This window comes from Plectropomus leopardus, chromosome 6 (genome assembly GCF_026936395.1).
Source record: "Plectropomus leopardus strain MGB_pleo_1.0 chromosome 6, ASM2693639v1, whole genome shotgun sequence".
In the NCBI taxonomy this organism is placed as follows: domain Eukaryota; kingdom Metazoa; phylum Chordata; class Actinopteri; order Perciformes; family Serranidae; genus Plectropomus; species Plectropomus leopardus.
In genome coordinates, this window is record NC_142181.1 from 21560628 (window position 1) to 21583264 (window position 22637).

General features: G+C 40.2%; 3 protein-coding genes across 7 annotated transcripts in view; 2 read left to right on the plus strand and 1 right to left on the minus strand.

The window, feature by feature from the left end:
• Nucleotides 1-1265: 1265 nt before the first annotated feature.
• dnajc30b (DnaJ (Hsp40) homolog, subfamily C, member 30b) lies at nt 1266-3397 on the minus strand. The gene has a single exon (XM_042486935.2). It carries the CDS (start codon nt 3367-3369, stop codon nt 2242-2244), a length of 1128 nt encoding a protein of 375 aa, XP_042342869.2. The 5' UTR covers nt 3370-3397; the 3' UTR covers nt 1266-2241.
• Nucleotides 3398-5000: 1603 nt separating this feature from the next.
• Nucleotides 5001-11496, plus strand: bud23 (BUD23 rRNA methyltransferase and ribosome maturation factor). The gene is made up of 12 exons (XM_042486838.2): nt 5001-5184; nt 5480-5517; nt 6429-6524; nt 6767-6849; nt 8127-8223; nt 8347-8443; nt 8550-8600; nt 8680-8765; nt 9003-9048; nt 9156-9217; nt 10823-10912; nt 11109-11496. The coding sequence occupies exons 1-12, from the start codon at nt 5137-5139 to the stop codon at nt 11161-11163; spliced, it is 849 nt and encodes a 282-aa protein (XP_042342772.2). The 5' UTR covers nt 5001-5136; the 3' UTR covers nt 11164-11496.
• Nucleotides 11497-12366: 870 nt separating this feature from the next.
• The window catches only part of stx1a (syntaxin 1A (brain)), a 77758-nt gene continuing 67487 nt past the window's right edge, over nt 12367-22637 (plus strand). For 2 of the 5 annotated variants that reach the window (XR_015776819.1, XM_088078981.1), the window contains exon 1: nt 12372-12813. Coding sequence is in view for 4 of the 5 variants with exons in the window: in XM_088078981.1 (XP_087935107.1) it covers nt 12784-12813 (30 nt within the window). In the remaining variant the exon portion in view is untranslated. Of the gene's footprint in view, nt 12814-22637 lie in introns of all 5 variants that reach the window. The other 3 variants (XM_042487063.2, XM_042487061.2, XM_042487062.2) reach the window with 3 other exon arrangements.

Consider the following 22637-nt stretch of genomic DNA (forward strand, 5'->3'; position numbering starts at 1 on the left):
CTAGATCTATGATTTCTATCAGAATTCACCCAAATGCACAAGCCTATTTAATGACATGTCTGTAAACCAATCACAGTATTCCACATCATCTAAAATGGACTGCAGGGAGCCACACCCCCTTTTTACACGCATGGCTGACAATGAGGAAGGAAGGAAGCACAAGGCAGGTTTCAGTCTATTTGTCATGTTGTTATTGTCTATATTTGTGTTTTAACTGTGTTTGACATAAACATCATATATTACTTATACATTTTAAATTGTCATATGAAAGACTTGTACCTTTTACTTTGGAGTGGACGGTGGATGTGAGGGCAAGTTCAGTCTCAAAACTGTGTGCAATGTTTTGCTGCGTTTTCCAGGTTGAATGATATGTTTCCTAAAATTGGGGTGAAACGGTGTGAAACAGGCTTTGAGCTATGTTTTCTCAGAGGTGTGCCCAGGCAGCAGCAATGCACAGCCTCTATAAACCAGAGTCTATTATTTCTGTTCTTAATGTAAATCGATTTTTTGTCCTTATTTCAAACTTCCTTTGGCTACGTAGAGATACGTTTTCCTACACCAATAAAGCCTCATTGAATTAAACTGAATAAACTCTGCAGTGTTAGGAGGCAGTCACCTGTGTAACAGAACAGGGTGTTGAACCCACCACCGTTTGTTTAAATAAATGATTTTTTACATTTCGTAGGGGCTGAACACAGCGTGAGTGTCACCAGAAAATGAATAAGGAAAATACTTTTCTAATTTATTCTATAATGGTATAATAAGCTTTTGTCTTATTGATTGTGTTCACAGAATATTCATCTCAGGAGTTGTTGAGAGGAAATACTTCGGAAACTGAGGATATTTTAAGTTGTGGTGTCAAAGACAATATAAAATATATATGCACTTTTTTAAGCATCACTTTATTCAATGATTTCAGTTAACCATTCATAAGAAAAATAAATGATCTTGTTTTGTTAAGACCATTTATTGCAATTTTTACTAGTAGGTGTTTTTAATTTGCAGCATCTTATGGGAAATAAACTGATAAACTGTCAGCAGCAGCAGCAGCTCTAACATGCATAAATATAATTCCCACACAGTTTAAACTCACTCACCCTCAGGCCTCCAGCTGTCACCCACAGATCATTTTGAGGTGCTCAGATGCCCTCTAGAGGTCAGGTCTTATAAGACTGCAGCAGGAAAAATGCTGGGTAATTACAACATAAAATTTTTACTACAATCTTTGATAAATAAAACTAAAATAAGACAAAGCAATCAAATGGTTTTGTTATAGTTGTTTAATACAGCTTCTTTAAACCACAATGAACAATATAACACGAGTCACCTTGTATGAACAGTACATACACACTTTTAACACCTGAGAAAAGGTGAAAAAGCATACTGAATTTCTAATAATCTTAAAATTTCGCTCTTCAAAGTTATATTCTACATTACAGATCCAGTGCGTAAGGAAAGGTAGAGGGATTGTGCGTTGTTCAGCATGATTGGCTACATTTAAATTTTCCATCCTTGTGCAGTATTTTGATGAACAGAATTGAATTAGAGCTGCCAAAAAAGGCTGTTTGGCTTCAGCTTTGATGTAGAGAGTGAATAAATATGTGTTTACACAGAAACTTCACAACTGGTTGAATTATTCTTTATGGCAGAGTTGTTCCGATACCAACATCATTATCAGAAATGCTTCTGATAATGCCTAAAATGCTGGATCGGTTATCAGTGAGAACACTTGTCTGTGCATTGATCTAGTACCACGTAATACATTGATGAACTTTTAAGTAGTTTTTAAGTATTTTCATTACCGGAATGGCAGTTTTCTAGAAACGCCCCTGCGTACACCTGACCTGTGTGGTGCGGCTGCATCTGTCCTTTGGCCTCTGGCTATTTTGCAAAGTGCCCCCCGAGCGAAGCCAGTTTAGCATCCCTGCCTTTGAGGTATTGAGTACCGACACCCAGCCCTTGTGTGTGTAATGTATGTTTATGCTTTTCAGAGTTCAGACATGAATAAATTAAGAATATGAGTATGTTCAGTTGCTCTCGTGATACAATCGGCTTGTGAGGTGGAACTTTATATCAACACTATGTTCACTCCACACACTAAAAACAGTCATCTTTAGGTCTGAAACTGTGCAACTCTTGCAAAACAGTCTGAGGTAGCACCACCCCCCCCGTCTTATCTCCAACTGCCTCAGGGTCCAAACATTCAACCACACGGGGTCACGCCAGGTCGCTGCATCTATTTCAGGGCTTCCTGAGACTGAATAAGAGTAGGCCTGCCATGGCCAGCAGCATCGCCACAGTCATCTCCATCAGCCGAGCCTCTCTCCACCTGCCAAGATTCTTCTTCTTCTGCTCCTCAACGTACTGTTTCCTGGCTCTCAGGTCCCTCTCCCTCTGCAGCTGCTCCCCGTAGTGAGCCTGGTAAAAGGCGTCGAAATCAAACATGGGCTTCCCCCCTGTTTGGGAGAACTGCCTGGCTCTGTGTTGATGCTGCTGCTGCTGCTGGTGCTGATGTGGGGATCCTGTGGATCTGCTCGTGGTCTCCTTGGAGGACGGTCTCCCTGCACTTTGAACGTCTGACCTGCTCAGAATCCCACGGTCGTACTTCCTCCTCAGGCTGATGTTTCCCAGCACTGTGTAAGCCTCGCTGATCTCAGAGAAGCGCTGGCTGGCCTCCGTGTTCCCCGGGTTTTTATCAGGGTGGTAGATGAAGGACTGCTTGTAGTAGGCCGTCTTGATCTGAGACTGAGTGGCACCGGGGGACACTTTGAGGAGGTCATAGTAAGACGTCCTGCTTCTGTAGAGTGGAGGAGCATTTTTAGAGCTGCTGTCACTCCTCCAGCTGTAGCTTCTTCTCGCTTGTAGGGCATCAGGATGTAGTTTCGGCCTCTCTGATCTCTGCTCTGCCAGCATGAAGAGGACAGTGCAGAAAGCTCGCAGCTGCTGAGGGAACCTGAAGGTGTCAGGATGGGTGGAAACAGCTCCTCTGGTCCAGGGTGACATCCTGCCATGCAGCAGCTGCTCCTGCAGGAGAGGCTGCAGTCTCGCTGAGAGGTACAGGGCTGCTGTGTGTTGCAGGCTCTCACTGAAAAAACGGGATGAATCCAGATCCAAACATGTGGTACAACGCAAAGTTTCACTTGATCTCACTCGTAAAAGTTTCTCCGGTCTGCGCCGTGTTGCTCTGCTTCTTGGCTGAACTTCATGTGGATGCCGCGTTGATTGCTCTTTAAATCGTCTGTTAGTGAATGTGCGGTTAAACAGCAGAGATCCGGGACTGTCTCCGGTGCTCACCGCTCGACCCTGGCTGTGTGTGAAGGCTGACAGCCGGTAGCCTCCGCTGCCCAGCCTCTGACCGACCTCTGCCATTTTACCGAGAACACAGCGGTGAGCAAGCCGGAAAACACATGCAGCATCCGGGTACGTCACATACCAAGGAACCAATCAAAATCTTTGTTTACAGGAAGTACTTATTACAACTGACCAATCATGTTGCACGAATGTAATAAACTTTTAAGATCCGGTTTTTAGTAATAATATACTGTCACAGACATTTTCTAAAGACTATCATTTGGTATTTCAGTCACTTATAAAAAATAGAGTCAATTTAATTTTTTTTTTTTTTTTTTTTTTTTGGAAGTAGGTTCAATTTTGAGCGCAATTAAGGCAGATTTTGTAATAATATCCGAGAAATTCAAGGGTTTACTTCTCCAAGGAAATGTCTGAAATGGCCAATATTATAAAAATTATGTGTTAACGTCACATTTAATTATGTAAATTTAAAAAAAATCAGAAATCCCCACTAACGTGGTTAGAATTGAATTAAATAAGTTCATCTCTCAACTAAGGGACTGTTCCTTATTTATTAGAGTGGAGGGGGTGGTGCTAAACAGCAGAGTCACTTCAGATAACTTTTAACACTGGGAAGGGTTTTTTATGTTTTTAAATTTGGCTTAGGAGAAGGACATTCAACTTCAAATGGTCATGTTTTGTATTTATTTTAAATACCTTCAGAATCACAACATGTATCATAGCCAGACACAGTGAAATATGGTCATTTAGGGAGGGTCATGCATTTTCCTCCACTCAGAGAGGTTCAAAGAAAAATATTTGTACCTCCAAAAAGTGTCATGATGCAAAACAAACAAACAAACAAACAAACAAACAAACAATAAACAGTCACATCCCAGTCAATCACCTTTTCTGATAAGTAAAGTATAGTCCCTAATCTTAACTGATACATAAATCCAAAAAAGTCTGTCAAACTATGTCACACTTTCTGGTATTTTGACCAAAGTGGAATGCTTGTTTTATATTTTTTACTCATTAGGTTGGCTCTGCTACCCTATGGGTTGACTGTGTGAATTGCTGGTGGGGTCTCATAATATACTGCTTTAAATGCATGTATTTTTACAATGTGTACTTTTATTCTATTTCCATTTAACTGTAGCTGTCTTTTAATTTCTTTGTAAATATATCCTAGTTTTTAATCTGTTTTTACTGTTTTGAAAATAAAGAAAGAAAATCAATATTCATATGAAGATGAAGCTACAGTACTGATTTTTCTAAATAAAGTTTATTTATTTTACTTTTTATTTTTTATATATTTTTTCTTTTTTAATGAAATGACTCCTTAAAAAAATATGTAATTTTTATGTCATCAAAAACTTCTCTGTGTTTTATTTGCATCTCATGTTCTTAAATACTTACTTTTGTTTTATGTAATTTGTTTATTTTATTTATTTTTTTTTAATTTTATTTTATTAATTACTACTGCTTGGGTTATTTTGTAATTTTGGACAGAAGCAATACCAATATGTGTTTTTTTATATTTGTATTTATTGATTGTATAAATAAAGAATGAGTTTATGTAAGAAAAATATTCAATAATTATGCCTTATTTCGCATAAACAATACATTATGTATTTAATACTTACCTCGGTGAACAGCAGGCGGCGATATAAGCGCGTGTGCTGCTTCTATAACTCGACGAAGAAGCGCTTTTTACGTTGCCTGCGTGTGACGTCATTATTCTTCACGTGTGGACAGTCGGCTAGCACAACAATTAGCTTGTTTTTGAGCTGATTTTATACATTAATCATTTATCTTCAGATACCGACACACACAGGGACAACCATGGCCTCCAGCTGTCGACGGCCTGAACACTCAGCTCCTCCAGAAGTGGTCAGTGACGCTTTTTATCGTAGGTTTTTAGCTTCGAGGCTAACGCTAGTGTTGTATGTGTTAGCAGGAGCAGTTTGGACATTTAAAGCTTTCCCCGGCGGCTCTCAGATATAAAATACCAGCATTTAAACAGAGAATTTTATACATTTTGACAGGACGATAGGTTAACCACTAAGGGTTTCTCTTTCGTTTGTTTTCTAGTTTGCAGTGATAACATATGATAGGTTTCAGTGGCGTTGTGTGAACTGTTTAATTGATTCATTTGAGTTAATCTGTTGTGCTCTCATCCCCGCAGTTCTACAATGAAGAAGAGGCCAAGAAATACTCTCAGAAGTGAGTCTCTGTTATTTGTGCATTACTTTATTCCTGTCACTGTGGTCGCAATGTTTGGAGAAAAACACAAGAGTGTAAACAAATGCGTATTTTCTGCAATAGTGAGCAGCACGTGCCTACACCGATCAGCCACAGTCAGTGACAGATGAAGTGAATAATATTGGTCATTTCGTTGCAATACATTGTTGTGCTCGGAAAACTTGCCACCTGAAATGCGTGAGTGGTGACACGCTTAATTAAAACTTTTCCATCAATATTTAAGTCTTAACTTGAAAAAACACCTGTGCCATAGTTGATGTATTCGTTGTGTTTATGTGTTATGTGTGTGTTTCATTTATGACTATTTTAACTACTTTTTTGTCTGTTATGTTGGCATGTTAAGGGGAGAAATACCTTTAGTAATTGAACAGATTGTAAATTCCAGAGGGGAGGTTTTCATTATAAGTCCCTCTTAGGTTTCTTACCTCCTATGCAAAATCCTTGCTATGTTTATTTTTTTTAACTTGTTTTTATCCAGTCTTGTGTGGTAGTAAAATTCAAAGTTCAAAAGTCATGCTTTACCAGCTTAAACACAGTTGCAGACAAAATACACTCTTTCATGGTGAAAGCCATGGTGGCACTCTTTAAAGTCATTGGTATATCAATATTCAGAATTTTGTTCTAGGTTGGCTCTGCCCCTTCTGATAAAGCGGAAGATGCAGAAGTCCCTGTCCCTGATTCTGCAAACTTGCGGAAGAGTGATAGTTACTTCTTAGGTGGTAGAATCTGGCTTAAAGTTTACTTAAAGTTTACTCAATCTGATGTCAAATCTGATGGCGCTTTGCTGCATTTAAAGGTTGAAAATGTTTCTTTCCATTGTCAGAAGTCACACATTACACTGTATCTGAAATCTGTGTTTTGTTGCTTCACAGCTCTCGGATGATTGAAATCCAGACCCAGATGTCAGAGAGAGCTGTAGAGCTTTTAAGCCTGCCAGAGGGACAGCCATGCTTCCTGCTAGATGTGGGGTGAGTGACAGTGACAGTGACAGTGTTAACATGCAGTTCCTTAAAGAACAATATATTTTGTTGTGTCAAATAAAGACTTATGTCGCTAGTGTTGAAAGCACTCTCAAAGTCTTGCAGTGTTTGAGACTCACTTCATCTTAATTTTTTTTAAAATGAACCACTGCAAAATCCAGAAAGATACAGTCATTTTGTGTGTTAGTGGTGTAAAGTGCTCAGGTGACAGCCTGTCCTCTGTCTCTCAGGTGTGGCTCTGGTCTCAGTGGAGACTACCTGTCAGAAGAGGGACACTACTGGGTTGGAGTTGACATCAGCACCGCAATGTTAGGTTAGTTTGACGCTGTTGTATTTCGTCTTAAAGCAAGAGCTGGATGTTATGTCAGTATAATATCTTTTTTTATTTTTACTACATATCATCCAGGATTGTGGTTATCGTTATGTGTTATAGTTTACATGTTGTCTTTAAAGTAAGAGTGAAATGATAGGACTTTTTAAAAAAGTCAGACTGTGGAAAAGCTACATCTACCTGCTCTGTTGTCATGTTGTTATCACTGATGATGACTTCACGTCTTAATATCAATAATGCTTGAAAACATCACCAGTTTTTCCTACAATATTGTGCTGGAAGTAGAATGTCTTTCCAAAATCTCCCAGCTGCTCTTATTCTCTTGAAATTTGAGGTTGACCAGCCAGAGGAGGAAAACGTATAATAAGACAAATATGTTGTGCGTTAAAAGAATACAGCCCCAGGCATTTTGCTTGGCTTTTCATAGTAATAAATAACTTAAAGAATACACAGTGAGGTGCATTTTCAGTTTCTCTGCCCTCATCGAGGCAATATATGTTTATATTTATATTAAGTCTAATGATAAGTCATGGGACTTCACCATACAGAGTTCCTGCGGATCCTTTAAAAGCCTTAAACAAGTTCATTTATCTAAAAGTAAGGCCTTGGTGGTATTAAAATGTCCTAAACCAGGGGGGGCTCTCGCTCCTGGGAGAATGTGCACCCCACAACTACTGAGTCCTTTGCACCAGCCTGGGTTGGATTCTGACCCATGGCCCTTTGCAAAGAAATCCAAAAAAAGAGTGAAAAGTGGGATTTGATTTGTACTGGCATTGCGTATAAGGCTCGGTGTATTTATGCGAAAAAGTTTTTCAAACTCGGCACAATGGATATCAAGGCTGTGGAGTCCCTCACGTGGAGCAAGAAACACAAAATCACCACGAAAACTTGCCAACAAACAACAGGTATTTACCAGTAATTGATGTTGTTTCATTTTTTTGTTTTGTTTTCTTCAGTTTTGGTTATAGTAAAATTGGTCTTAAATTCTGAGTGGCATTAAAAAGTCTTAAACCTTAGTTACCGTAATCTGTAGGGACCCTGATCGTACATGCCAAGTATAAAAAAAATTAACCATCGTCTTTTTATGCACTTTTTACAAAGAGGTTTTTGTCTTATCACTCTGGGTGACATTTTAACTGTTGGGCACAATCGCTGTATAATTTCTCCTTTATTTATTTGCATGCACATTATTATGCACATATTTTAAAAGAAGATAAAATGTGGTTTACATTTATCAAATTCCATCTTCCCTGTGACAGATGTTGCAATGGACAGAGAAGTAGAGGGAGACCTTTTATTGGGGGACATGGGACAGGGGATGCCATTTCGACCCGGCACCTTCGATGGCTGCATCAGGTGAAGAAAAGAAGAAAGAAAACATACTTTTATTTAAAAAACAAACAAACAAGAATTTAGATTTTAATTTAAAATCATTTCTGTCTCAGTTTGTCATTTACGTTTTGCGTTATTCCCTGTCAGTATCTCGGCTCTGCAGTGGCTCTGTAATGCAGACAAGAGGTCACATAGTCCTCCTAAGAGACTCTACACCTTCTTCAGTACTCTCTACTCTTGTCTGGTGAGGTTTTATCACTTATTTTGACTTCTGCGACAAAAATGTAAAAATCTGGAGACCATGTTCTCTTATGAACACCTTTGCTAACTTCTCGCTGTTTGTTTTTCAGTCAAGAGGCTCACGTGCGGTTTTCCAGCTTTATCCAGAAAACTCAGAACAGGTGAAATAACATGCATGGTGAAATTTAATTCATAATTTTCCTCCAGATTCCTTTACTAACCTTCTTCCCTGTTTTAAAGCTTGAGCTGATCACGACACAGGCCATGAGGGCAGGCTTCGGTGGAGGCATGGTGGTGGATTACCCCAACAGCAGCAAAGCCAAAAAGTCAGTACCTTTCAAATGCTGGATTTTTATTTAGACATTTTCAGCTGCAGGCTTCTGCAACTGATTCCTCTTTAATGACCTGTAAAATGAGCAGCAGTGTACAACACTAGGCTAATTAGAGCATGATGACATTCATATTGACTCGACTGTTTGTCACATTATCCTCGTGATGAATTACTGCGCAATAAATGGTCGGCCTGGTTTACTCACACACAGACACATCTTGTTTGTTTCCAGGTTCTTCCTGTGTCTGTTTGCTGGAGTGATGGGTGTTCTTCCCAAAGTAAGAAATGAGAGAGAAAGGAGCTAGATTTAGTGAACATTTTGGATTTCTGTGTTTGAGTTTAGCTTTATTGTGATCATTGTGTGATCTGTTTTTGTTCTTTCCAGGGACTGGGATCAGAAACGTCAGACAGAGGCGTTTCCAACCAGGTCCAATATTCAGGACAAAGGTAAAGATATTCACAGCAGGCAGACATTGATTATTATAGTTTGATGAAACTGTCTGCACGGTTGTAAGTGACAGAGTTCGTTTAAGTCACCAGTTATTTGTTTGTTGGTATGTTTTTATTTAAAGAGATGCAGTGTGATGAGATGCACCCTGAGGCTATCTGAACGTTGAATGAAAATTGTTAAAACATTTTTTTTTTTAAATTAGCATGTAAGGCTCCTGTAGATAGTGTGGAATTTAACGCCCATATATAATAATTAATTGTTTATTATTAATTGTTTTTTAAGTACTTGATTCCTTACTTTTTAATGCCTATTATTTGCTGGCATCAGCATCTCAAATATGAGTTTTTGCTGCTTTTCTTCATCTTCTGTGATAGTGTACTGAATATCTTCTGGGTTTTGGACTGTGAGCTGGGTAATGCAAGTGACTCTTCTATTGTGAAATTGCAATCCCTGTTTTTTACCGTTTTCTTTTTATAGATGCAACAATGAATCGAGGACATTTTCAGTTGCAGCTCTGCTTTGCTCTGAAAAGGATAATCTGTGTTTAATTATTGATTCTTTTATTTTATTTAAAACAGCCATCTAAGAACAGGTCTGGGCCTTCTTAAGTGCAGGTTCAGTCATACCTGCTTTTGATGAAGCCGAAAGACCGACAGAAATCTCAGAAGGGTCATTGTCCTGTCTGACTTAAAACCCTGCCAGGCAGCTTTTCCTCCCTTTTACATCGCAGTGTTCAAGTTGCTCCTCCTGGCTACACAAAAGCTACGCTCACATTACAAGCAAATGTGGCCTGAATCCATTTTTTTTTGTTCTCATGTATCACAGATCTTATTTTTTCAGAACAGCATGGGTGCAGAAATCTGGGCCACTTTCATATGTGGTGTAAATCTTATACATATTTGATCACTGGCTATGCGGCTGCTGTGAATACAGTTATATCAGAACTTTTTGTGTATTTCCCATACGCTCATGTTTTTTTTTTTTTTCCATGTCACGCTTCACTGCACAGGCATAGATAGCTCACAGTACAGTTGAAACTACAGAAGGCTGCTGTAGCCGTACAGCTGCCCCAGTCACTAGAGGCCGACTGCCAGACTCTTACATACAGTTTGAGTCCTGCTGTGACAGTGTTGTCCTTAGATGCCAACAGATATTGCAATGTAGGACGTCCTCAACTTTTGCCTGAACTGTTCCTGCTACCAGCAATAGCGGCTATCAGAGCTATTCGTTATGGCTTTTTCATTCCTTCGTCTTCTCGTCGATTCATCTTCTAAATGATTATTTGCACAGCTATGTGCTTTGTGCCTTTGTCTCGCAAATGTGATGTTTTTTGATGTTCCTTGTGCATGTGTGTGTGACCTTATGTGTGTGTGACCTTATGTGTGTGAGGTGTTTCAGGGCAGATATGCGTCACCTCAAACATGTGGCCAGTCTAGACAGAAAATCAGATCTGGGGAAAAAATTGTAACTGAGCCCTGTGATGTGAGCGTCGCCAAAGAAACTGTTTGAAACATTTTGCTTCAAAGATGTGGTTTATCAAAAAGAAATAGCAAAAGGTGCACTTCAACTAAGCTAATCAGCCCTATTTTGTCTCTGTGAAGATGCCGGTTCAAGAACATGAAGGGGAAATCAGGGAAGAAGGGACGAGACTGGATCTTAGAGAAGAAGGAGAGGAGGAGAAGGCAGGGACGGTATGTACGAGACTGTCTTAAAAGTGTTTCAGGACGAATCATTTGGCTTAATTAATCATCTTGTGCTGAAATAGAAATGCACTAAGTAAAGGAATGTACTTAAGTTTAGCTTTAATTGAATCGTCTCTGATGAGCTGCATTCTTTAACACCTGCTGACGCCCATTCTCTCTCTGCTGTGTGTTTGTCGGCCTGCAGGGAGGTTCGAGCTGACACAAAATACACTGGACGTCAGAGAAGACCTCATTTCTAGCTCTGACTCATGCAGCTGTGCCTTCATTAGCTGTCATCTGTACCAGCCCGCTCACAACACCCCCCCCCCCCAGTGTAGAGTGTTTGGACTTAATTTTGCCAACTCTTTAATTCAAGTGGATGAAGATGCAGGAGCAAAATGCTAATATGGCCAATCATTTTTACATTTGGTGGAGTGTTTGGCAGTTTGTTTCTCACAGATGGAGGTAAGATTGCACTCTCCATGTTAATGTTGGCTGGAAGATACTGAGCACATAGACAGGTGTCTGTACTGCCTACAAAAGAGACAGAACAAACGTTATCGAATTAAAACAATTTTTTATAAATTATCAAATATCACAGCTTCTATCTCTCATGAGCCATTGACAAAAAAGAAGAGATTTGTTTTAGGTTTGCTGTCTAACGACCTTACATGCCTTTATGAAGTCTGCACTTTCACAATCCTATGTTACCAAAAAACACCGTGTTATAGTGATATGGTATATACAAAATACAACACATGACCAGATGGTCCTGAATAAACTGGCAGTTCATTACGTTAATGGAGGGTACAAAGAGCGGGGAGTCATGTTGAAAAAGGGCCTCACTCCTAAGGGTAAAATGGAACTAAATTAACTTTCAAAAGGAAAAAAATGACTCATTCTGCTGCAACGATCACTAAAATAATTTTTGGAAATGTCTTTTTTTGCAAGTTTGATGGTTTATATATAATGTTATCAATATAGTACACTCATAATAAACTATATTTGTATAGCACTTTTATACTGCTATACATTACAATACCATACAATATAAGACAAAAAAGAATTAAAAGATCATACACAAAATTAAATAAAGGCAAGTTAATAATAATAAAATCAAAATGTAGACATTTTTTTTAAATGATAAAGTAACTATAACTGGTCTCTATTAAGAAAACAAAACAATACAATGAAGGATTAAGAAAGTTTTGGGTGAGTATAAAACATGTCATGGACATGTCGGGTACCTTAAAAAATAAAGAAAACCAACCAAACGTAACTATGTTTTATAATGCAGTTCTATATGTTAGACACATTTCCAAGTTGCTGGTGTATTATATTCAAATCCTAAATTAATTTCGAGGTCTTTTGCTGCTTCCATACCTGTGCTCATCACGTGCGGCCGACAGAGGTCGCTGGGCGCTTTGGCGCGGATGGAGCAGCCGGGGCGTTATCTTCGGACCTGCTCAATCGATAATCAAACCAAACACCATCTCCCCATTCTGCCGGACTCTGAGGAGGTCACTTTTTGTCAGTGTATCCTACAATCTGTCCTATTGACTGTAACGGAGCAAAGAAAACTCAGAGAGGAGGTTAATTTCAAAAAAGAAAGATCAATAAGTGCGGATTAAGGAGGAAGTTGAAGGTGTGTAATGGGTTAACGGCGGAAGGCCTCGCCTCACCTTTAGTGCGCGTCACCGGGCTCCGTAAAGTGGTCCCACCGTCCAAACCAAAGAGGGGAAAATCACTGCCTCGCGCCGCCGCCACACGCGCTTCTGTCGGTGTCACATCATCCTGTCGCCCTCCGCCACGCCGCTCCATCACCGCGCACACCCAGAAGACACCGGGGACGGGAGGAATAAGAGTGATTTACCGGAACCATGAAGGACCGCATGCAAGAACTTAAACATGTAAGTTGCAGTTTGATTCTTTCTAGTGGTCAGCGTGCACCTGTTGTGTGAATCAGCGTGATTTAAAGACGCTTTTAGAGGGTGTAAAAGCGTCTTCGCAGAGCTGAATGCGTTGATTGAGCAACAGTTGTGACTCTTGGGGTCTGATGGAGGCTGAAAATTTGTGTTTGAGCTATTACCGGCAACAGGCGCATATTGCTGCCAAGCATTACTGTGGGTAAAGCAGGGAAAAGCCCAGCAGGGGTGAATGATTTCAGGCGTTAATCAAGGTAATAGTAATTTTCATCTCATTATCCAAACGCAAAATCACTTTAATCATCCTTCATCATATATATTCTTTAGGCTATTTGTAGACCATTGAATCTCCAGGGGGAGTTAATGGGATAGACACTTTGTAGTTAATGGAATTAAATCTTGATACGGTGGTTAATTTACTATGCAATGTTAGATTTTTTAATTTTTAATTTTTTCTTTATCATTTGTCTGTGTAATCTTTCAGAATTTGATAGTTGTCCAGAAAGATTGCAGATTGTGCAGCTTGTGTGGAATTGTGTTACCAGGGATTTTAATTAATGTGTGTGGTTTGATCGATCTGGACAGCTATGGGTGTGTGATGTAAGAAACTGGTTTCAGGTCGCCCATTTCACCTGTTAAATCACTTATCCAAAAATCTGCAACCACGCACATCAAGCGTAGTGTTTTTTTTGTTTTTTTTTAAATTTGTAACAGAGTTTATGGAGCTCTGTGCATGTGGAGAGGGATGGAAGTTTCATTTTGGCTTTTGTTTTAATCTGTATCCTCATTTTCTCTAATCATAAATCTTTGGATTTTAGGCCTACATTTTGTCCTCCTGACACTTAAACTATAATAGTTATGTACATGGCTATAAACACTTATGGCTGTGTAGATACAGTCACTGAGTCTCTTCCATAAGAATGCTGCTTTTGAGTTTAAGGTAGGTGTGTGTGTGTGTGTGTGTGTGTGTGTGTGTGTGTGTGGGGGGGGTGTAAAGTGGCCATTGTCAGATCTGGGTAATTTGCAGTTAAGCTGAGGAGAGAGGGGGAAACAATTTGCGACTCCTAAGTTTTCAGTGAGGATCTAGCTATGAATTGGTCTCAAAGGAGAAACCACAGCTCTGTCATGTGTGTGTGCGCGTGTGTGTGTGTGTGTGTGTGTGTGTGTTTGTGATAGAGAGAGAGAGAGAGAGGCGTGTCTCCAGGCTGCCATGCTGCCCCCTCGCAGTGCTGCTGGAAGGTTTCAGTTGTACAATTAAGAGAGAAGAGAAAATCACCTATATCTTCCTCACCAGCTTCAGTGAAACACAAATATTCCACCAAACTGTTCAGGATGGAAAGAGATTTAGTGCTGATTCTATTGTCTTTGAATATTTTTGACCATATCTCTCATGTCTGAGAAGTGGCAGCTGGTGCGGCCCCAGCCAGACCGATTTCAGGCAATCCAGACCAAATAAAATTGAGGTAAATTGCATGTCACAGGCTGTTATTTCCCATCAGTACGAGGCTGATATTGTTTTCCTCTTGCAGCCTCAAGTTAATGCAGCTTTTTGAGTCTCATGCAGATGTCTCAGTGGGTTTGGACAAGACATTACAACAGGATGGTGTTGGAGAAATGTGCGGTTGTAAGAAAGCTCTGAACTAGTGTGATGGACTAAGTTGCAGTTGCTTAATTTTTTTTTAAACACTGCTTAATCTGTGTTTTTTAAATTAAAGGTCCAGTATGTAGGACTAATGCTGCGTTTACATGGGACGGCAAACTGCGTGTCAGTTGAGTAAATGAGGGCAGGACATTAAAATTCTGTGAGGCCAGCAGAGAATTCAGGTAATGGCAACCGTAGACAGCATCGCAGTCCAAAGTTAAATTTTTAGGAACGTTTTGCTATTCTCCGGAACAGAATTTTCAACCGGATATTATGTAGCTCCCACACAAGGAGAAAACATGGCTAATCTGGATAATGAAAAGCTAATAATTTTGGTGTAATAACACCTGTTGATCAAAAATTGGAATCCTACCAAGATATTACAAGAAGAGCGGACATATAAATGAACACATACAAATGAAAGAATAAATGACTTTTGGAGGGAATTTTCCTTTAACATTTTAGAGGGAATTTAACAAACATTTTAAGTTTGCAATAGCACATGAAGAGAGAGCTTCCTTTTATGCCTATGCTGTAATTATTACATAAAATAATAGCCACAAAATGATTTTATTTAATACATTTACTCAATTTTTTGACACTTTTACACAACATATTGTTATGCGTATATTATATTTTGCTGTCCAGGAGGTATCACCAGTCTGCCGTCTACTGTCTGCCGGATCCCATGTGAACACAGCATTAGGGGGATATTTTTAAGTGTATAACCACCTGAAGAATAAGAATTGTTGTGCTTTTGTTACCTTAGAATTGACAGTTTAAAATTACATAAGGAGCAGGTCCTCATCTTTAGAGTTCACGATGTTGCACAACCATGTTTCTACTGTCAGCCAGAATGGACAAACCAAACACTCACTGTAGATAGGGATATTTACATTTTTGCATTAGCCACCAAGCAGCCCCTCCAGGACAAGCAGTGTCATAAAAACAATTTTTTTTTAAAATGAGAAGCTACTTTTTAAACCAGTGCCTAGAACCCAAATCATGCATCAATACTTAAAATATATAGACTATATTACTCTGAAATGGGCCATTCTGCATAATAAATAGCCTACTTTCACTTAAAGTAGGCTATTTTAAGTATACTTTAACTCTAATACTTTTGTACTTTACTTGGATGATATTTCGAACAGAGGACTTTTACTTAAAACCGGAGCATCTGAGCGGAGAAGAGCGATGAGAATTCCCGCTCCTTGCGCACAGAGCTGTACGTTGTTCCTGCTCACCCACTCTGAGACGTTGCATGCCCCTCCACCCTTGGCTCAGATTTCACCCCGCTCCACTCAATCACTCAGTGCTCGATCCAGAAAAAGAACATAAAAACACCTGCCTTGTATTTTTATTTTAGCTTGTTTTGTATTGTGAGAGCGCAGGTGGTCTCTCTTCGTCATGTTCAGCGTTGCTGCTGCTGCTGGCACCTGCGTCACCTCACTGTCCTCATCAGTGCCAGGGAGGAGGTTTAATGCTTTTATCATGTTGCTGTCGGTCACAACCTGAATTACACGCTATTGCACATTTCACTTTTTCAGTACACTTTCGTACTTTTGGTAAATGCGATTTCAGAGTGAATCTTTACTGACTGAAACAATGTTTCCACATTCTTTTTCTGGTACCATATAACTTTCATCTGATACTTTTACAGGAATGGTACACCTATATGTATGACTTTTAAAGTTCCTCTTTAAAGTACTTTCTGGGTTAGACATGCTTTAGACACATGGTGTGACTGGTACTGGAGTGAAATTGGAGCGGGATGGAGCGAGATATAAGGTGATGCTCCAGCTTTTTATAAAAGGTGCTCCTTGCTCCAGCCAAAACTCTGCCGCTTGTGCACCGCGCTCCGCTCTGCTCACACGTTAGTGTTGTATGGTATACCAATACTATAAAAGTATCACGGTACCCAGCTGTTCAAAACAATACGATAGCACCTTTTATTAATAGTGATACTTGATGAATGAAAGCGTTTTCGTAAGAGCCGTGTTTCACCTGGTGAAACAGTGAGGCTGTGTGTGAGTGTACGCTGTTCAATGCTCTGCTTTCACTCCCTGCAGGCGTAAGCGTGTGTGGGTGTGTGCCAAGCTCTGCTGTCACTCCCACTGGGCATTGTAGGTGCGCCAAACATTTGTTTGCTGTGATGGTGAGATGCAGAGCGAGAGCTGTGGCTGCTGATATTTCAGATGCTTGTCTTTCCTGGTGTTAGGTTTTTGCCGTGTTATCGTTTCAGTATCGGTATCGAGATATTTTGGGCAGGTTTTGTATTGGAGTCATAATTTTAGTATAGTGACACTACTCACATGCTCTGCTTAAAATAAAGTATTTTTACACTGTTGGTACTTTTACCTCCGTAAAAGATAAGAGTACTTCTTCCACAACCGTTTGTTAGTATATTGGAATATTAAATGGGGTTTCTTTCACTCACACACACATAGTTTTCAGACACAATTGATGCAGTGTAGTATCTTTCTATCATCTGCAGCTGCCTGTCTGTCCCTCTTTCTCTCTGCTGTCACTTCTAGATGAAAGTCTGTTTTGGAAGTTGTATAACATGACTTCTGACAGAAAATGTTAGTTGGTTCAATGTGTTTGGGCCACAATCTTAAGAGAACACTAATGGCAATACACTGTATTGTCAGTTTGTCCTGATGTGCAGTAGGCTATTGGACATTGAAACATCAGAGCCCTGTAAACCCTCTCTGATTGGTCAGGTCTCGCTCCTGTTGTATTCAGTGACAATGCAAAATTACTCACAGTCATTTCCTTTAGTGACATAACTGCTCATAGTGCAAATGTTTTGGGGCTGAGATGTCCATGTTTGGTGTTGATGGGGCAGGCGAAGCATTTGGGGGGGACATTGACACCCCTCTGTGCCCATGCCTAGAACTGGCCTCACCTAAAATGTTCTCAGAAACAGTTTAAGTTTACTGTTAAACTGTATTATGAGATAGTTTCTTACCAAATGGCTGCCATTGCGTCCAATCGATGATATCATGTCACTTACCAGTGGGAGCGTTTTTTAGTCTGGTGTGACGGCATGTATTCTGCTAGTTGTAGGTTTTCTACCTCTTTAGCAAATGCCATGCCTCTTTTTCTCTATTTTTTCTGGTCATGTAGCACCAATTTCAAAAGTATTTGCATCTTTATGCTGCATAGATGCCCTTGTTTTATGAAAAGACTATCTTTCCAGCAGTGAGACACATCTTTCAATGTAACTGACAGTGACAAAAATTGTTTTCAGGCTTGTAAAACTCACTGCCTTTTCTCGCAACAGATTTGCCACCATCCTAAGTGGCATTTCCCTTTTGAAATTTTTCTTGCTGACAAAAGTTAGTGATGGTTGTTTCTGCATTGGAAAGGTCATCTAAAGTAAGTGAGTGAACCTTTATCTTTGATCTGATTTTTTTTTTTACATCTCTTCTCTGACCCTGTCTAGACTTTCTCTGTCTTCTCAGTTCCAAAAGCACATCCTTGAACTTGAGAAACCAAGCGACTGAGACTTTCAGCTTGGTCCAATCTGAGAATTAGTGCAACAACCTACTGGTAGCGCACTCTGAATCCTTGCAGATGGAAACATTGACAATAACATCCTTTTTGACCTTTGGCTCATCCAGTGACATTAACAGCTGGTCTGTACTGGTCTTGGGTCAATCCTCTGCCTTGTTCAGAAGAAGCACTGGTCCCTTTAACAATCTTTTACTTTCATGGAAGTCTTCAGCTGACAATCCTCTTGAGGCCTCATCTGCAGGTTTCAGCTTAGTTCTGATGTCTCTCCACTGAGTAACATCTATAGCCTCATGGATCACAGCCACTCTGTTTGCCAAAAATGCGTCTCTTGGTTTCATTTGCAACATACTTCAGCATGGTCATGCTATCAGTCCAGAACACAGATGGGATCAAGTCAATCTGCAACTCTTTCCTGATCATCTTGTCAACTAGAACAGCCAGTACAGCAGCAGTGAGTTCAAGTCTGGGGATTATAATTTGTTTTAGTGGTACAATTCTGGATTTTCTGAGCATGAAAGCAAGATTTGCCTTGTTGGACTCATTCTCCATCTTCAAGTGGGATGCAGTCCTGTATTCATATTCACTTGCATCAGAAAGATGATGTAACTGTTCTTGCTTGAGTTGTCCAAAGTCATACATCAATTAACTTTCAGCACAGACACCCGATGTGGATTTGAAAGCCAGTCTGACCATTGCTGTGAGAAGGCTTGGGATATCTTGTCATCCCTGCCAACCGTACTCTTACACATTTCCTGCAGCATGACCTTGGGAGGAAGAGTGAATGGTGACAGAAGTCCAAGAGGTTCGTAGATGGAACCAGTGACTGACAAGATGTCTCGTCTTGTGTGAGGACGTTCTTCGGCTGCAATTTTGAACATGAACACATCAGATTCTGCACACCAGTGCAGACCTAGAGTTCTCTCCACAGGTAAGTGGTCTTTGTCCAAATTGAGCACCTTGGTTGCTTTAGATCTATGTTCTTCAGGGGTGCTGGCCAGGACTGCACAGTTGTTGCTCATCCATTTTGAAAGCTGGAAACCTCCTCTGGAACATGCAGTGGTGAGATTTTTTACCAGATGCAACTTCAGGCTGAAAATGGGTCTTGTTGTCCTCAGCAACCCTCCCTAAAGCATAATTGGCACCAACTTGGTGAAGACTTTGCTCCAAAGAGATGGACCTTTATCCCATACTCCACCAAGTTCTGGTCACATCACCATTGGGCCACCAGAGAAAGCAAAGTAAGCCAACATGTTTCTGAGACACCTTCACCTGGTGGAACATTGCTTTAATGTCTGCCACTGCCTGAACCTTGTAAGCAAACCAAACAGAGAGTTTGTTAGGTCAAGTCCTTGAAGTAGTTGATTGTTCAGAGATGTTCCTTTGAAACTTGCCCCGCAATCAAACATCACTCTCAGGGTTTACTTTTTGGGATGGCACACACTGTGATGTGGAATATGCTATACCTTGCCATCAGGTGCGTTTAGCTGATGTTGAGGTACATGTTCAGCATAATCATTCTTGATGACATAAGTGAGCAGGAGTGTATATTCTTGATAATACTCTTGTTCCTTTTGAACTTCCTTTTCAAACTCTGCCAAACTTGTTCAGCAATAGCCAGTTGTTTGAAAAGACATTATCATTTTTGAAAGGTAGGTTGGTGCAGCTGTGATTCTCTGTAAGATGAATGGAGTCCTCTATTATCTGCAGAAATCTCAGGTCTTCCCTTGACATCCCAACTTCATCAGAAGATTTCTCATTAAAGTCTTGATTGTACTGAGCAAGAGTACCCCTCACTACCTCTTAGTGGACCATCACAACCCACCCCAATAGAGTGCGAAAGGCATAAGGTCCATTGTCACAGCTGTTGATTTCCCATGGTTCAAGAAGCTTTGGGGTGTTGCTGTGAATCAGAAAATACACCTTAGCATCAAGATAGGGAACTTTAATCTTTTCATGGGGCCATCTTCTGAGGTCGTCCAGGGTCACAATGTTCTCCTTTGAAACGGGCATGCTACCCTAAGTATAAACATCGGGGAGATCAAAAAACTGATCACTGTTGTGACTTGACACTTCCAAATCAGTCAACACAAAGGTTCACAGTGTTCTCCTGACCCATGGTACAGAGAAATATACTGGTTTTGGTGCCATTTAAATTCACTTTTCTCATCAGATGTTCCGTACAGAAGGTGGCTGAACTACCTGGGTCCACGAAAGCATATGTTTTTAAGGTGTTGTTCCATTCTTTGCTTTGACTTGTACTGGCATTACTGAGAGGACACAGTCTTGTTTCTCGGCCCCAGTACGAGCACAGGTTTGCTGAGACAAAGGGTCACTGCTTGGTGACTACGTTTCTGGTGTTTTCGGCTTTGGTGTGATGTAGATTATTGTAGGATGCTTTAGGCTGCACACACTGCATATGATGCGTTTTTAGAGAATGACCACCTTTACACTCACAAATAAAACCCAGACTTGCTTGAAAATGGAGTGGAGATACTGCGGTCCTGCTGCTCTGTAGATCTTTTATCCTCAGAGGTGCTGACCGCAGCTGCAGTGGCAAGACTTTTTTATTTGGTAAGAGGTTTTGATGTGACTTTTGATTTGACAGAGTTGCGAGGTTGTGCTTCCTGTATATATTTCCAAAAAAGAGGGTCAGAGAGAATCTTAACCTGTCGCTCGATGAAGTTGACCAAGTCGGGAGACATGGATCTGTAGCTCCTGCACTCCTGTAGCTCACAGGCTATGGCCCTCCACTTTTCCCACAACTTGTAAGGTAGTGTCGGTGCAATGAGCCTGAGGTTGGAAGGCACATTTATTTCCTCTGTTTACTGCAAACTTTCCATCATATTACAGCATCCTCTAAGAAACAATGAAAATGCACGCGGTGCACCAACATCCTCTGACTTGAATGAAGGCCAGCTCAGGGCCTTTAACCATGTTAGCCGGTGCAATTTTCATTTCACTTCCAAAATGTTTCCTATATCAAAGTTTTGGCTTGTTCCTAGCCAGGCTCCTCTGGCATATGAAAGCAGCTCCTGACAATCTATCTTGTTTGCCCTCTGGTGTAGTTCCAGGTAGTACAGACAATCTTGATGATTTGTCATTTTTCTTTCAATTCCTTGCTCGAAAATGCTGATAAAAGAACTATATTGTAGAGGGTTCTCCTTGAATACAGGTATGGCTCTTTGTTAGAAGAGATGGTGATTGTTGTTGAACCAGTTGAGCAGTAATTCCACTTTGTAGTTGAATGATTGTTGTCAATGGTCTGTCCTGTCTTTCCATTTGAGATATGAATTGTAGGAATATTATGGCTCCTGTGGTCTTTTTGAGTGTTACTGGATACCATGCTGTGTCTTTCTGTCTTTTGTGGGATATGCATATGTTGCTTTGACAAAAAATCATGCAGGAGTTGGTGAAGTGGACGTTGTTCCTGGGTTTGTTCATGCTTGCTCTCTTGTGATGTGATGTGATGTTGAATGAGGCTATTGTGACAAATGTGGTTAAGGTGAGTTTGTATGATGTGCCTGTAATTTCATTTCTGTGCTTTATGAATTTATGCCATCAGGTGGTGCACTTCTGGGGCTTCCCACTCGACAGCATTCCAGCACAGAAAGCTTAGCATTGGAGGCTGCTGGTTCTTTTTCCTTCTGAGTTTCTTCCTGCTCCATGTGCAGATGTTCCTCATCCGTTTCTAGAGCGTGTTTTTTCTCTAGACCAGCCATGCGTTGAACTCGAGCTGCCTTTTCGGCTTTGGCAGAGGAAGTGGTACTTCACATTTTGGAGATGGCAGATGTGTGACATTTGCGATTTGTGTTCTTTGATGCGCCGTCATCAGGTCCTATGTCAGAGTTCATCACTCATGCATTATCCTTCTTTTCATCCTTCATATGACAAGCCCTTTCAGCATCCATCAACCACTCCCTTGCATGATGTAAAAATGTTTCATTATTTTTACATTTGTGGTCAAACCAGATTTGTTGTTCTTTGCATTCATCCTTGGGCTTTGGCATTTCCATTAATCACTAATGGGTTTCAGCAGCATCATTGCACGGTTTGTCAAACTCCTTTAAGAGATTTTCAATGTCAGTCAGAGTTTCTTTTGTTAGTTTCTTTTGTTTCTTTTCTTTTCTTTTGTTTAATTTTTCTGATTTCATAAAGTTTAGATTTCTTGTGTTTTTTGAACAGGTACATCAAGCCTTTTGCAGTCCTTTATCTTTCCCTTTTTCTGGCAGTATTTCCATATTTTTTTAAAACATCACTTTGTAGCATCTTCATTTTAGGCAAGATAACTTTTTTGCAGCATCATTGTTTTTTTCAATATCATCAGAAACCTTCTCGGCTGCATCAGCTTGTTCATTGTTAGAAGCATCCATTTTCACAGCCTTTCTGTTCAATATGACATTTAAGTTCATCAACAAGTGTGCATGCGTAAATACGCGTCAGTACAAACCAGTCCAAAGGCACAGGCCTTTAAGTTCAGTGTTCCGACAATCACATGTCCACTCAAAACACAAGCAAGTCATTTCTTACGGTTCCAATTTTCATTCATGTAGGCCACAGTTTTTTTTCCAATGAAAACCCGAACTGCACACAAGAGTTCATTGCACATCCAAACACTGGACAAGAGAAAAGCACATCTTGGCTTATC